General features: G+C 41.4%; 1 protein-coding gene across 1 annotated transcript; it reads right to left on the reverse strand.

The window, feature by feature from the left end:
- Window positions 1–3,266: 3,266 nt before the first annotated feature.
- LOC308146947 (carboxypeptidase Z-like) lies at window positions 3,267–14,699 on the reverse strand. The gene is made up of 11 exons (XM_080518961.1): window positions 14,540–14,699; window positions 14,051–14,080; window positions 13,185–13,559; window positions 10,265–10,495; window positions 9,959–10,188; window positions 9,220–9,381; window positions 8,961–9,119; window positions 7,715–7,850; window positions 7,380–7,519; window positions 7,163–7,262; window positions 3,267–5,654 (listed from the first exon to the last, which is right to left on the reverse strand). The coding sequence occupies exons 1-11, from the start codon at window positions 14,613–14,615 to the stop codon at window positions 5,299–5,301; spliced, it is 1,995 nt and encodes a 664-aa protein (XP_080375087.1). The 5' UTR covers window positions 14,616–14,699; the 3' UTR covers window positions 3,267–5,298.

Genomic DNA, 14,699 nt, shown 5'->3' on the forward strand with positions numbered 1-14,699 from the left:
GGAGCTGATTGCAAATCGTGACTGAGCTCAAGGCCAAAAGACAATTACAAGGTGTTGAATATGGAAGCAGTGATACAACACCTTCCAATGTACCAACATAACTGAAACCCGTAACACTAACAATTTTCACTCCATGCAAAAAGACGCCATCTGATTAAATCAGCTTCCTTTTTTTAGAAAAGCTTTACCTAATGTTCATACCTGAACACACATCCTCAATCTTAACTCCTCAGTGTCACATGATTTTAAATCACGTCAATGTGGTTCAGCCTTCGCTTATTGGTCAAAATACTGCCAGAGCAATAGGCTTATTTTGAAAGTTCACAGACTGACAACCAAAGCAGCCTAAATTCAAACAGGTGAAACAAACAATTGTGCAGACGGAGACATGTGTACGGATCAGAAACTCAAACCAACTATATTATACTGAGAATACATTGATGTATGAGTATCTTCTTTACACCACGGTAGAAATATTATGAGATGAGTATTGAGAACATTCAGAAGAAAAAGCTCTCAATTCATTAACATCCATCCATCAGATGGATTCTGAATTGCAGGGCGCTGAAGCCAATACCAACCAATCTCATTTCCTTCAATTATAAAGAAAGATTTATTACATGTGTTTGATTACCTAGACAAATTTAGTCGCAGCAGTTATAACCTCTGGGTTGTCCTTTGTACCTCTAGACTCTCAGGCTTTTGAGAAGTTCATAAACCACCACTGCTTTTGCACCAAATATAAAAGTTGTTTTTCAGGTGATGTGAATATGAGGTGTGACGCCCACTGATCAGAGCTGCTGGCAAGAGCTTCACAGACTGACATTAGGGGTAAATACTCTCAGTATGCACTCAAAATAAGGTTTTACACCAACTTGTGAAGGCATACCAACATATGTGCAACATTTCATTTTGTAATATGAGGATGTTTATAGTGATAATATGGATTAATATAGTATTAATCCCTATTGTCACCAATAACATGCAAAGATCCAATGGAGGGTAACAACAACCTTCAAAAGAATCTGTATCAATGCTAAATGTCTTTCAATATTTTATTTTATTTCTACACATTTGTCCATGATGCCATCTGCTCAACAACGGCGAGAAAGGTCAAAAGTGATTCTAAAAAGTCAGCACTTTCCACAATAAAGGCTTTCTTTCAAATGGAAGCTGAGTGCTGATGATATAGGTTGTTTTTTTTTAACCACTGAGGACATTTCATCATATGTCATTATAGAGCTTTAGTGCATTTAAGCTTTATCTATGATAATATTGAGATTCAAGTCATTGAACAGAATGTGTAATCCTCATAAAGTCATTTCAGAGATTATGTGCCTGAACATAGATGTTGATTCGATTCAACTTAAATGTTCAGTGGAAGTGCAACTAGTAAAAGCTGAAAACAAGCAGGAAAAGTTGATACAAGGTATCAAGACATAAAAACTATTTAATAAAAATGTGTCTTCACTCACATTCATTAAAGGTAAGTTTAAAAGTTCACTTATAAATATAAGTTTAAAATTAACCATCTGTGCTGCTCACGTGTTATCAGGCACAGCCGGTGACACCACCAGGACAGATGTCGCTGCTTTGATCCCTGCTTATGACAGAGTATCGGAGCGTTGAGGAGATAAATCAAAACAAATGAAAACAATGGGAATATGTCAACAAACATGATTTCCAATCCGGGCTTACAGGTCAGGCTGGAGCTTGTGTGGCCACGTAGCACGACGACCTCCGACTGTCACGCTGAATGAGAGACCCCAAATAAACCAACAGAAAAACACCACAAAGGAACCCTCAAATCCTCATTGTGCCCCCCGAGTTCCTAAACACCGGCAGCCAGTCAACCCGGACGCAGCCTCTTATTTTCAAAAGGAAGTGACTTTCACAAACGAGCAGCTGTATTTCCTTTTGTTTTGTGGTGTTATGGTTCGGGATCCCCACACTATTGAAGTGGAATCACCTTAACCCAGTTGGACCTGCTCTTGTCATAGCTGAGGGGTTTTCTACAAGAACGATCGGTGGGGTTTTGTATACACTCACGCTCCACTGCTCACATTATCCCTGCTTCACGTGCTCTATCCCCATCAAGTTTGTTCAGGGTCTGTAACAAAGAAAGTGGCTTATTATCACCCACTGGAGGAGTTGTCTGCACATGTACCATTTGGTAATTGCTGCCGCTTAACAAGCAGACTGAATTGGACTTGACATTGAGCCATTATTAGGAAATGAAATGCTGTTTTTGCAATTATTGGAGTTTGGCAGGGCCCAAAACTCTCTTTCTCTCTCACCCTGTAAGGATGAACAAAAAGAGAATGCAGTTATGCGCACCGAGAGACAGTGGCAGTGTGCTGAGTTTAAGGCACAATTTAATTTCTGTATGGAGTTTGCATGTTTTACCTGTATACTTGTTGTGTAAAAATTACTCATATTGTTTGTGCTTGTCTGGCTCTCTGTATTTGTAGAGGATGTACCCTACCCTTGTTCATACTCAGCGGGGATTGGCGCCGTCAATGCATTTATATTCTATGCTGTATTATTAAAACTGAGGGTTGTAAGTGGCTGGAGTCAATCCCAGCTGACTATATGTGCAGGAGGTCTACACATCGGACAGGGTGTACACAGACAACCAGGCACGTTGAGTGATTTGAAGACACCAGTTCATTAAACTCCATACATAGAGGCCCTCAAGTCCATAATCGAAGAGTCAACATTCTTACTGTGAGGCGAAAGTGCGAACCACTACACTACTGTGGGGTCCTGTAGTATTTAACATAGATCAAAACCGACATCTTGACAATGATCCACATCAGAGGGAAGTTATGGAAGTATATAAATGTGGGTCCCACAGCCGCTGGCTCGACATCCACACGGTGGACTGAGCGTTCACGAATGGTCACAGTTACAAACGGGTCTGGAGGAGAGACATAAGCGTATTAAAGCTCCTTCGAGAACAGAGAGCAGGTTCACTGGACTGAAATGAGGCGTTACTTACCTACTTACCAGCAGCATGATGCTAACACAGCATGGCAACTCTGGCCAGCTCTCTGCTACTTTCTCAGCCTCAACAAATAGCAGGTGACCCTGCGACGCCACCTGAACACGGGCGGCTCAAGAACCAAGAAAGGAAAAAAGGCTTTCAGACTGTCATTTGGTAAAAAAAATTAAAAAAATACTTCCAATCACATCGAGAGTCGTGTGAACACTTCCTTATGGGATTAAGTTAAAACAGTTAAAACTGTCTCAATCTCAAGAGAATGTCAAACAAAGAGGCATTTTTTATTCAAACTACTTCTTTCAACAAGCAAAATTAAAATATAACAGGTCTATGACATGAATTAGAAGCCTGAATGTTTAGGATAATCTCTATAACTGCACAGAAAAGCAAGGAAATCTACAAGAAAACAGAGAAACATTTTGGAATTTTCTTCTCCAAGTTGTCGGCTGCAGTCTGAATTATTTCATGAATCCATTGTCAAGGTCAAGGTTGTGCTCATGATGGCTTTTATTTGTTTTGTATATAAAAACTAAATGTGTTTGGACATAATCAGGCAGATGGATGGATGGATGATGGATGGATGGATGATTTACTGGATGATTTACTGTTAAAAAAAATTCCTAATTTATCATTGAAAGCATATTTCCTTCTTGCTCCTTCACAAGTCGCCCCCTTTGAGGGCGTCAACCCAACTTCTGAGTCCCTGCAGCTCCAGAACTGAATGAATCCCATCGTCTGAACCGTTTCAACGTTGCCTGCAGGTATTTCTGAAGCCTGCTGACAGTCTGCTGATTGCCCTCCACGGGGATTTACGTGACACTGGGACAGTGTTGAGAATCGTCCTAATCTCCTGTAGAAGGTTATTTCTCCTGTGATGTCTGACTGACCGACTTTGGTGCCAAATCATGTGTTTTTTGTTTTGTAAATCCCCGAGTGGCCTGGTAGTCTTTTTCCAGACTTGTCATGGGTCAAGCACTCCACTAAGCAGACTTCCCTTTATGATTTGTCACTACTATTTCTTGACCTTTATCTCGGGGTGATTTGCTTTTCCCATGCTTTTTCTTTTTTTTTCACAAAAATTCTTAAGAGCTATTTTGTTTATAGGATTTGGGACTCCTCTGGACCCCGGGGCGGGCAATGCTTTTGCACGCTTGGCTCTATTTTGCACCACTTTCCACTGAGAGAATCTGGTGTCTATTTAGTTCCTTCCCCTTTGAACCTTTAAGCTTTTACTCTTTATTCTGACCGTCTCTGTTTCTTCCAGCAGGTCAATACACTGGCCCTTTGTCCTGTTTTTCCAAATTCAAAAGTGTATTCTTCTGGTAGTTTCTCCTGATGTATGGACTCAATCTGTACTTAGAAAGTCTAAAAACATATATTTAATGTCAGTTTTGTGACTTCAAATTGCTTTTAGGTGTGTGTCAGGTGTGATGGTTGGTCTCTGGACAGGTGAGCTGTCCAGAATGTATTCCGCCTTCATCCAACGTGAGCAAGGATTGGCTCCGGAGTAAAAGATGGTTGGGTGAATTGAAAAAAGCTCATTTCGCTCCTTCATAAAACAAAATGCATGGACTTGATTCATGAGTGCAAGTGCAATGTGTGTGTTTAAATGTGAAGAGGCTGATTATTTAATCTCTTCAAGTCTCTACAAAGTGCTGCAGTCACTGCAAACTACATTTGTAAAGCTGAAACTTTTTTTAAACATATTTCTGCAACATTTTTAAAGAAGAAAAGTGTTAAACAAATGTTAATGATTGATTTGTTGAACATAACTTTGCAGTGCATTACATGTATTTACACTTATAGGTATATTTGGTGAAATAAATGTGATCACATTTTCCTTTTTCTGTTTTTAAAATGACAAAAACAGACAAACTAGAAGGGGAAGGATCTCATATTGTACCATTTTTGCTTGTTCTGTGGTTAAACCTGGACGTGCGGTTGAGCCAGTCTGCCACCTCGTGGTCAGATAAATTAATGGTTCATTCTGACTGAAAGCATTAATACAAAGTGATGAAGGGAAACAAATACTCATACCTTCTCACAAAGAATCAATGTTCCTTTATAATACTTCCATACAGTTAGAAATGCAGGCATTTTATTTGAAAAATGATGTTCAGTCATTCTGTGTTTCTTGAACAGGTTTGCAGACATAAGGTGCTTCCTTTATGCTAATGATTATCCTCTATGGAATGAAGAGAGCATGTGTAGGCAAAGTAAAAAGCAGCATAACTATACAGTATAACGCCCCAGTTTGTTGTTGTGCTGTATGATGAGAAAACAACGCCGTGCCTCTAATACTGTTTTAACAACCAGGTGGGTGCCCGTCCGCCTGGCGACACAAAGTAGCTCCACCACCACGGCTTCTCCGCTCTCTCCTCGTGGCTCTGGCTCAGGTCTGCCATCAGCGTGTAGCGCTCGTACTGGTTGTAAGGGTCAAATCGGTCGTAGGAGCCCGTGGACGGGACGGCGTCGTCGTCCTCCTGCGCGGCCGTCTCCGGAGATTTCTGCAGGACGAAGTCCACCCGGCCCGCCGTGTGCATGTGAAGCGGCAAGTGGACTTTCTTGGCGGCCCTGACGTAGCCGGGAGCGGAGGCGGTGACGATGTGGACGCCGGGGGTCAGGAGGCGCCAGTAGTCTCCATTTTCAGCTGGACAAAGAGGGAAAACACTTTCAATTCACAAACCTGGACTTTATTTAGAAACAACCTTTTTTTTTTTTTTCCCTCGGGGGACTCCTCAAATTATACACACTGACATCAGAGTAATCAGAGTACAAACATATGCGGAAATCCTGTTTAAAATGAGGATTTAACTGCCTGTGGCGAAAGTTTAGAACAGGGGGGGTCAAACATAAGGCCCCCTAAGCCAATATGGCCACCAAACCACCAAGCAAATAATAGAAATGTCAAAGAAAACTGTTTGGGGTTTTTTTTAACCGCAGAAGCGGAAACAACAAAACACTGACACGCGAGCTGAGATATTGCTGATGCTGCCATGAAAGACAACAAACGAGCTTCAAAGCAACAGCGAATGAAGATGGATTTTTTGGGGGGCGGATATTTCACTGTATTTTTCACCCGAAGGTTTCATTAAAATTGGCTTTTAGTTATGATTGTAGTCATTTTTAGCACTAAATGTCAGAAAAACTTTTTAAAAAAAAACAAAAAAAAAACCTTTAAAGTTAAAATGTAAAGGATATTATGACACTATTTCACCACTCAAGATGAAACTGGACTGTATGTGGCCCCTGAATTAAAATGTTATTGACACCACTGCGTTAAAAAGATTAGACTTATGTGGCTATTATGGTTTTAAAAAAAAAGAAAAAGAAAGAAAGTGCGTATGTGTTCTACAATGTGGACCTGTCCCTCTTGACCTCCACCTCCAGTGGGAATGTTCGTCTTCTGCATTTATACAAGCTGATATTATTGACATGACAGAGAATCATCGATATGTTAATCAGCGTTGTTGCAGTATATAACTGAGAAGACGCTCCTCCTTCGTAACACTAAGTAGCACAGAACTGAAGGCAAATCAAACTCGTGATACCGGTAAATCTTTATCGACTGTAAAAAAGAGCGTCTTACTTCTGAACTGGAGATGAAAACACGGTTATTTAAAGCTCACACACACACATAACATATAACACACGCACAAATTACGAATACAAAAAAATGACTTAACAATTTTAAATATTATACACACACATGCAAGTATATATTGTTCATATATGTCTCCATGTGTACACAAAAAGACACCGGTAACAGAATGGATCCCACTCCATTTCACAATTCAGTTTAAAATTGTCCAACGACAGACTTTTTCCTGGCCCATATTGTGCACCACAGTTGATTTCATAGTGTTTATTTTACTTATGCACTGATTTTATTTATGTCTGTTCTATTTTGTTTTCTTTACAATAACCTGTACAACACTTAGTTTTTTTTAATGTGCTTTAGGACTACATATGTGTTATTTTCATGTTAGAATGCCTCAATATAATGTCCTATGGTAATGTGAAATGACAGTTATTTGGTGCGGTGAACAATAATAATCTGTCAAATGAAAGTGAAAATGTCCTCAATACACCTGAATTCCAGACTCCAGAAAAAAACCAAAAAACATACAAACATAATGATCCTCTGGGGTTTGTTACCTGAGGTGACGTCATGCCGGATCCCTTTCACTGAGATGCGAGCATCTTTAATTCCGTTTCCCTCTTCATCTTTTACGACGCCTTTGATGCCACGATGCACCTGATGAATGCCCAAGGTTTTTTACTATCAAATCGATTCAAGTCATTCAATTGGTGGATTGCTAATCGTCACGAGGTGAAAACTGGAAACCATGAATAGTGTGGAACGGGCTCTTACGGTCTCGATGAACGAGACCAGAGCTTCTTGGTTCTCGTGCCAGCCGATGAACAGTTCCTCCTCGGCGGGGAACTTCTCACAGCCAAGCTCCACCGTCACTTCAAAGCAGTTGGTGTGGAGATAGTTGAAGTCTTGCATACCTGGGGGAAGAAAAAAAAAATCACACAAAAGCGATGACTCAACCTGAGAAGAATGGGCTGACGGTTCCCCTTTCCACTTCATCCCACATGTTTGTGCATCATAGCTGGTGTGACGGCGCCCTCTAGAGGCTCAGATTCACTCCAACACGCTTCATTTCACTCCTGGTAAATGCAGCAGATACTTGAGTTGCTCACCGCCCGCAAAGCTGGACCACTGAGCCCCATTGATGATTCCTTTCTTGCTGTTGCCGTGAGTTGACCCACAGCGGGCGTTTTCATTGGACATCCTGTCGTGGGTGGTTGAATAGACTCTCGAAAGAAGTTTGAAAACCTACAAAATGGAGATTATTACGACTCTTCTTCCCACCAGTGCACACAGGAAGATGAGCATTGTTTTGTTTTTTATTAGTCAAAACAGTTGTCAGCTTCGGAAATGTTGGCGCGAGCTACTTTTAGATGTGTTTCTCACGATTGTTTACCTCACTGAACATTAAAGCAGCCTTGTGTGGAAACATAAAGTAGACTAACTTTATGGCGTTATACTTCACTGTGAGTCATCAGTTGCACTTATGGGCACTTATATTTCAAATGTTTGAAAAATAGAAGATGGAGCTAAAATAAGGTAATAAATATCAAGTTTTTTATCGACTTTACATAGTTTTATCTTTATGAGTGTTGCATTTACATTAATACATCTCTAAACATTGTCAATTTCAGATTGTTATAGCATAATCCATCAAAAGAAACTCTCTAGTATCTGAAGCAGATAATGTTCAACTGAATGTCAGTTCCAAAGATTGGTGAGGGAGGATCTTTTCTTTAACCTGCATCATAGCGATGATTTCATCTATCAAGAAAAGGTCAACTTAAGAGAAATACATTGAAACATAAAAATCACAATAATTTATTGTATTTTTGTGTGATACCTTATGACAGCGGTGTCAAACTCATTTTACTTTTGGGGCCACATACAGTGTAATTTGATCTCAATAATGTAAACAAGTACATTATAATATAGAAATAACTAGAACTCTAAATCTCGTGTTTTACAGTTTTTTATACAGGATTTTTATTTCACTATTTACAGTTCATATTACGATCAGAATACCTTGTCAGAATCTAGACATGATCTTTAATGTCGACGCATTTTTACATTTGTGTCGTCGCCCTGATCCCCTGAACACTCATCAATAATACAAAGTCAAGTGCGCCCCTGGTGGTCAGATAAACACATTGCAGTTAATGTCATAATTTCTTACAGGCGGCAGGTTTCATCTTAAGGGCCGGCTTGGATTCTCTGGCGAGGCAATTCTGGCCATGCGCCATATGTTTCACCCCCTCCTACCATATGATACTCATTCAGTTTGATTTATACAAGTAAGACACAACACGTGGCTGAATGTTTCATGTGAGGCACATGTTAAAAAAGGAGCCAGCTCACCTTGTCATCCGGCGTCGGGGAGAACAGGTTGCGTTCCAGTGGGTGTTTGGACAGATCATACGGGTACGACACCACCAGCTCGCCGGCGTGGAAATTAGCAGAGAGCACAAAGGGGATGGAGCGGATCCACTTCATGACCGCGTAAGTCTCTGGTGCAACCTGCATTACAGACACAAGTCTTTAAAAAAAAAAAAAAAAAAACTCAACACAAACTCCTGAATTAATAAAGCTGACAAAAGACTAAGGATTCATACTGTACCTTACCAAACCAGTAATAGTCTGGGATTGGGATGTGGTCGGTGCGGGAGCCTTTCTGCCGGCGCCGGCTGTACACCACAGACGTCAGGTCGGGGAAGTTTCTGTTCAGGTCAATGTTCTGGGCGTTGTTTCGTCCGACGGTCCAGGAGTCATACCTGAAACCCTGAAGGTTTTCATTTGATTTAGGGAATTAGGGAACGATGGAGCATCCATCAGGCAACAAAGGTTTGGCCAGACAGAGTTCTAGTTAACACGAGAGATTTAGAATAACAAAGGCAGACAGTAAAGTCCACCAATAGAGCTCACCAACTAGGGATGGTAACTGATCAGATTTGAACTTTTCCGATTCCATTTTTGATTCTGCTGAACGATTTGGTTCTTACCGATTCTCTTATCGATTCTCACTTGGAAATTGAACCTGTGGTATTAAACAGCAGAGGACGTGCTATAACATTGGTGCTGCTACTGGGTTGAGATTTACTCCGGAGCAGAGCAAAAACACGACATTCATTCAAAGTTATCAAGCTGTGTGAGCAAATATATCAAAACATCATGAATAATAAGGGTTTAATTAAACCCAGGAGATTTAACATAACATTCAATGCCTGACATTCCTCCATTACTGTGTTTTACTATATATATTACAAATGTGAGACATGATAGTGAATGTTGAACTGGATGATTGAACATCATGAATCCAGCCGGGGAATAACATAAAGACATCGGGGTTAAAGACTCACCTCCTCCTCATCGCCGCCGCTATTGTCGCTGGCTCCGGCGACGGCCAGCTCGTACCCGTCCGGGTTCATGGAGGGCAGGATGTGGATGCGGGTGGTGTTGACGAGCATCTGGATGCGCTCGTTTCCCAGCAGATACTCGGAGCACAAGTGCTGCGCCAGGTAGATGAGCAGCTGCCGTCCCAGGACTTCGTTGCCGTGCATGTTGCCGACAAACTTCATCTCCGGTTCGACTGTGGAGCGCGGCATTGTATTGTTGACTGCGTTACCACATGAAAGGATGAACATGGTGAGGAGCCACACACTCACGCAGTTCGTGCTCTCCGGGATTGTTTGAGAACTCGATGACCAGCAGCTCCCGGCCCTCGATGGAGCGGCCGATGCTGTAGGTTCTGGAGATGTTGGGGCATTGCTCCTCGGTCTTCTTTAAGATGCTGATCATCTGAGCGTTGGAGTGGTAGCTGAACTTGATGGCACTGGCCGGCTCCTCGGCAACAGGAAATTCCATGCCATAATCGTCCTCCATCATTTCCGTGTCGGCTGCGTGAAAAACACAAACTCCTGTCATTTTCAGTCGTTATGATTAGTGTGCTATTCGAGCTCCCCGTTGTCTGTTACACAGTAATGTAGGTAAAACAACCAAAGAAGCATTAACCTTGATATGTCACGGATATATATATGTATGTTTGTTGAACAAAATGTCAAAAATGTGACCATAGGATCCAAAATGTGAGGAAACTAATCTGTTGACGCAGTAAGAAAGAAGAGTCTCGTGAATATTTGCCTTATTAGGAAAGACATCTGTGTTTACATGTGGGACTGACAGTTGGCAGGAGTACTCACGTTCTCCGGAGAAGTACTGTACTGATTCTCGTGTGAAAATAGAACGATTCAACTCCTTGAGTTGACAAAAAGTGAAAAAGTGCAGTTTTGGAAATGTCTACAGTACAAACAAAGATTCAAAATAACATTTTCCTAACATTTATTTCACTATAAATGTCATAAATATGCAATTACAATTGATTTTGGAAAGTGATTTTATTTTTTTATTTCTAAATTTGACAAAAATGGTAAAAACCTGGTTGGACTTAATATGAAGCAATATTAAAGATAAAGCATTTGAGCTTTATTATTGTATTATTTGTCATCCGGAGAAGTTTAAAGATCCAGTTTTGAGAATGTAAGGACAGTGCACACAGTTGTGTGTAAATGTGTGACTTAAAAGGAAGTATAAATGCCTAAAACACCAACTTAAATACAGTAACAAAGTAGAAATTTCTTCTCACGTGAGCGAACAGAATTCGCTGTTGAACGTGACAATGCAGCTCTGATTCTGTGGATTCATTTAAATATAACAGTCGATATAATGCTTTCCATTTTCTTAAAGTTTGTCAGTCTTCGTCATGTGTGCGCAGGAACAGCAGAAACCAAACTGTCTGGTCGGCTGCACTGCGCTTATTAAATTTGACACATTACAGAGCATCTCAACCCCGCTCGTGTCTGCTCTCATTTTCACATCTAATTTGAGAGCAGTGGCAGTTCCTCGACGACACGGAAGACGTGACACTAAAGTACAGTCAGACTCAATTGACCTGCGCCTCTCGGAGTTGCCATTACTGATTTGTAAGGTGTGATTAGCAAAGTGCGACTCTGCTGAAAGACAAGCCATTATTACAATATGCTGCCGCCGGCTGCACTAGCAGGAGGGGGGAAAGTATCTCATTAACTCATTTGCAATCTTCTAACACTTCATTTTTCGAAAATTTCTAAGGTTTTTTTTTTTTGTTCATTTGCTAAAGGTCGGTTGACTGAGCCCCACATAGCTGGATGGGAAAAACTGCTACAATGGTACCATGATAACATTTAAATTACAAATTATTGTTATTTTTTTTTGTTGTGTGCAAAGTATACATGATGAAAATGGCTATACTTTCACAAAACCAAACTACTATTACAGAAAATGACAACAATTTCAACATGAAACCAATTTTAAGGAAACTTTCTTGTACAAAATACAGTAAAATGTCCAAGAAAGGTCTCCTATAGCTGTTGCAATATGGCTGCTTTTACAGGCAAGAAAGTTGTTTGGAAAAAAAAAATTATTTGGCCAGATTGGAGCCTCTTGTGGGCCGGTTCTGGCCCACGGGCCTTATGTTTGACACCACCAATCTATATTATTAATTCTGAAACGTTAGTGCACTTGAGCTCCCTCTAGTGGTATGTAGAGGAAAGTCATGCCAAAATGTCTAATATTTTTAAAGTAGTCAAACATGAATAAGTTTATAAAAACATACAAATAGTCATGAACATCTTTTTTTTTTGCGAAAGAAACCAACTGTTATTCCTCTCATTCTGGCTTGCTGTATCGATCTGAGATGAAGGAGTGCTGCACATCGTTAGGATGAGTTCAGGAGTTTGTTAAGCTTCTAATTTGTACAGTTTTCCTGTAACTAATAATCACATTCGGAGTAGCAGAGTAAACATTCCTTTACTCAGCGCTCAACGCTTTCTCAGGTGGTACACACTGTAAAAAGTTAGAGAACAAATATCTTGAAATATCATAAGGATGCCAGGACCTTTTCCTGAAAGGCCTCATCATTCATTATTTTTAATTGCATCTTACTATATTATTGTATTTTCACTTATTTGTACTGTGTGCTTTTAGTTCTCGCTGCTGTACATATTTTCTCTTTCAGCCTTTAAGTATATATTAATAGTTATCAATTATTAGCTAATTAATTATTAGCTCAGACAATTTACTGAAGCACGGGGCAATAAAATACCTGAGTCAATGTCCCAGTTTTACTGCTCTCAAAAACTAAAACAACAAGAGTAAATTCTTAAATCTGTTCCTGCTTTCAGAGCAGACACTGCTGCCTCTCATGCACTCATCTGGCTCACACATGAAACGACCGAGTATCATTTTTCCTTTTTCAAGAACCACTTTTCAGTCCAAGAATTCAGCATTGTTTTGTGAAAATGAAGCCGGGGCCATGTTTTCCTCAATGTGGCAAAAACCGCAGTGAAAATAAATGTAAAAGTCAGTAAGAGGACAGAGTGTCAGTGACGGTTCCTGTAGGGAATGAGGCGTTCCTATTGGACGCGCCTTTGAAGTGAGCCACGTGTGTGAACCAGATGCTTCCAGGTGACGTGAACTGAAAATTATTATTGTTTTTTTAATCTGTGTAAGGATAATAGAGCCCAAAAGGAAAACTGGCTGAATTATCACCTTTGAGGCCGTCCAAAGGGTCATAGCATTCCTCTTCTTCGCTGACAAAGAAGCGATCGCAGTCCAGGAAGTAGGGCCAAGCCATCTCTATCCCCTCGAAGGCGTGCCGGCACTTTGTGCGCGCCGCCTCGCACGAGGCGCGACAGGGCTTCAGCACCTTCCCCTTCTCGCAGCGCGGCGCCAGCACCGAGCAGCCCAGCATCCGCAGCTCGGGGTTACACTCTCCGCCCAGCAGGGACTCCATCACGCTCACCAGGAGGTACTCGGCGCCGGCCTCGGCTTCCTCCCGGGTCTTGTGGCCCAGGATGTTGGGGAACATGGTCTGGGTGTAGGTCATGTCGTCGCAGTAGGACAGCAACAGATCCGAGCATTTCGCTGAGAGAAAATATAAAGAATCCAAAAAAACATTGAAGCGACTGCCCCGCAGAAATCATTAGTCTCATTCTGAAGGGAGTAAATGTGTATCTCCATCTGTCACAGGCTTCACCGTGCTGTCCTCAATCATGCAGCTCTAAATATTTCTATTATCTCTGGAAATTAGAAACTGAATATTTCATGCTGCCATCGATCATCTAAAAATACTTTAATGGTTTAATGGCTTTTGCTCCACATTCCATGCAGATAAATGGCAGGATGAGCTCTGAGATCATCGCATTTGTTGTGGAAAAACAGAGCAAATCGCATGCAGCCGCCTGACCTGCCAGCGAGGAGAAGGATCGATTGGTTTCAAGTTCAAAAAAGCCCAGATAGAGACAACTTTACAAATTGCACAGTGGAGTGTGACCTCCACTACATCCTGGAACCGCCCGGATGACAAACAGCCCCCCGGATGACACTGTTCATCCTTCAAGCTCGAGGGTACTTACGTTTTTCTTCCACTCTTGGTTTGCACAGTCCTGCAAGACACATCCACGTTTTATTATCTGACACGACAGGCAGACACTAGATGGCAGAGTGGTTTCTGAAAAGACCGCAAATGTGGCCCACAAGCTGCTTGATCAACTTTCTGGTGTGGCTCCAGCAGCTCAGACACTCTCGTGCCAGTCTTCAAAGTATCATTAAGTCACTGAAGGACTCACATTATTGACAGAATCAGGAATTTGATTGATCAACGGTACAAATGCATGCAATTCCTTGTGTATTAAATCCACTGTAAAGGCAACGTATCATAATAAATACAATATTCTTGGAGCTTATAGGTTCTAAAAGTTATGTAAGGGCATTTTTGCGCCACAAGAGAGCCAGCTCACAGCCTGCACATGAAAAGACGTCTCGCACACAAATTATGCAGCAGGTCCACATGCGCAAATCTGCAAAAGGAAAGTATGTAACGACAGAAAGATGTGAAACTTCACCTCGGAATCTCGGGTCGCATCGTGGAGGAACGCAGGACACTGAGACCAGCAGCTGCAGCAGCAGGATCAGCAGCATGATGCCCAGTTTTCCAAGACTTTTTTTTTTAATTCCCTTTCGATGTGGCAGCGCGCGCACTCAGCCAGGCGGTGTGCGTGTCTG

Source organism: Blennius ocellaris (assembly GCF_963422515.1).
Source record: "Blennius ocellaris genome assembly, chromosome: 23".
Taxonomy (NCBI): domain Eukaryota; kingdom Metazoa; phylum Chordata; class Actinopteri; order Blenniiformes; family Blenniidae; genus Blennius; species Blennius ocellaris.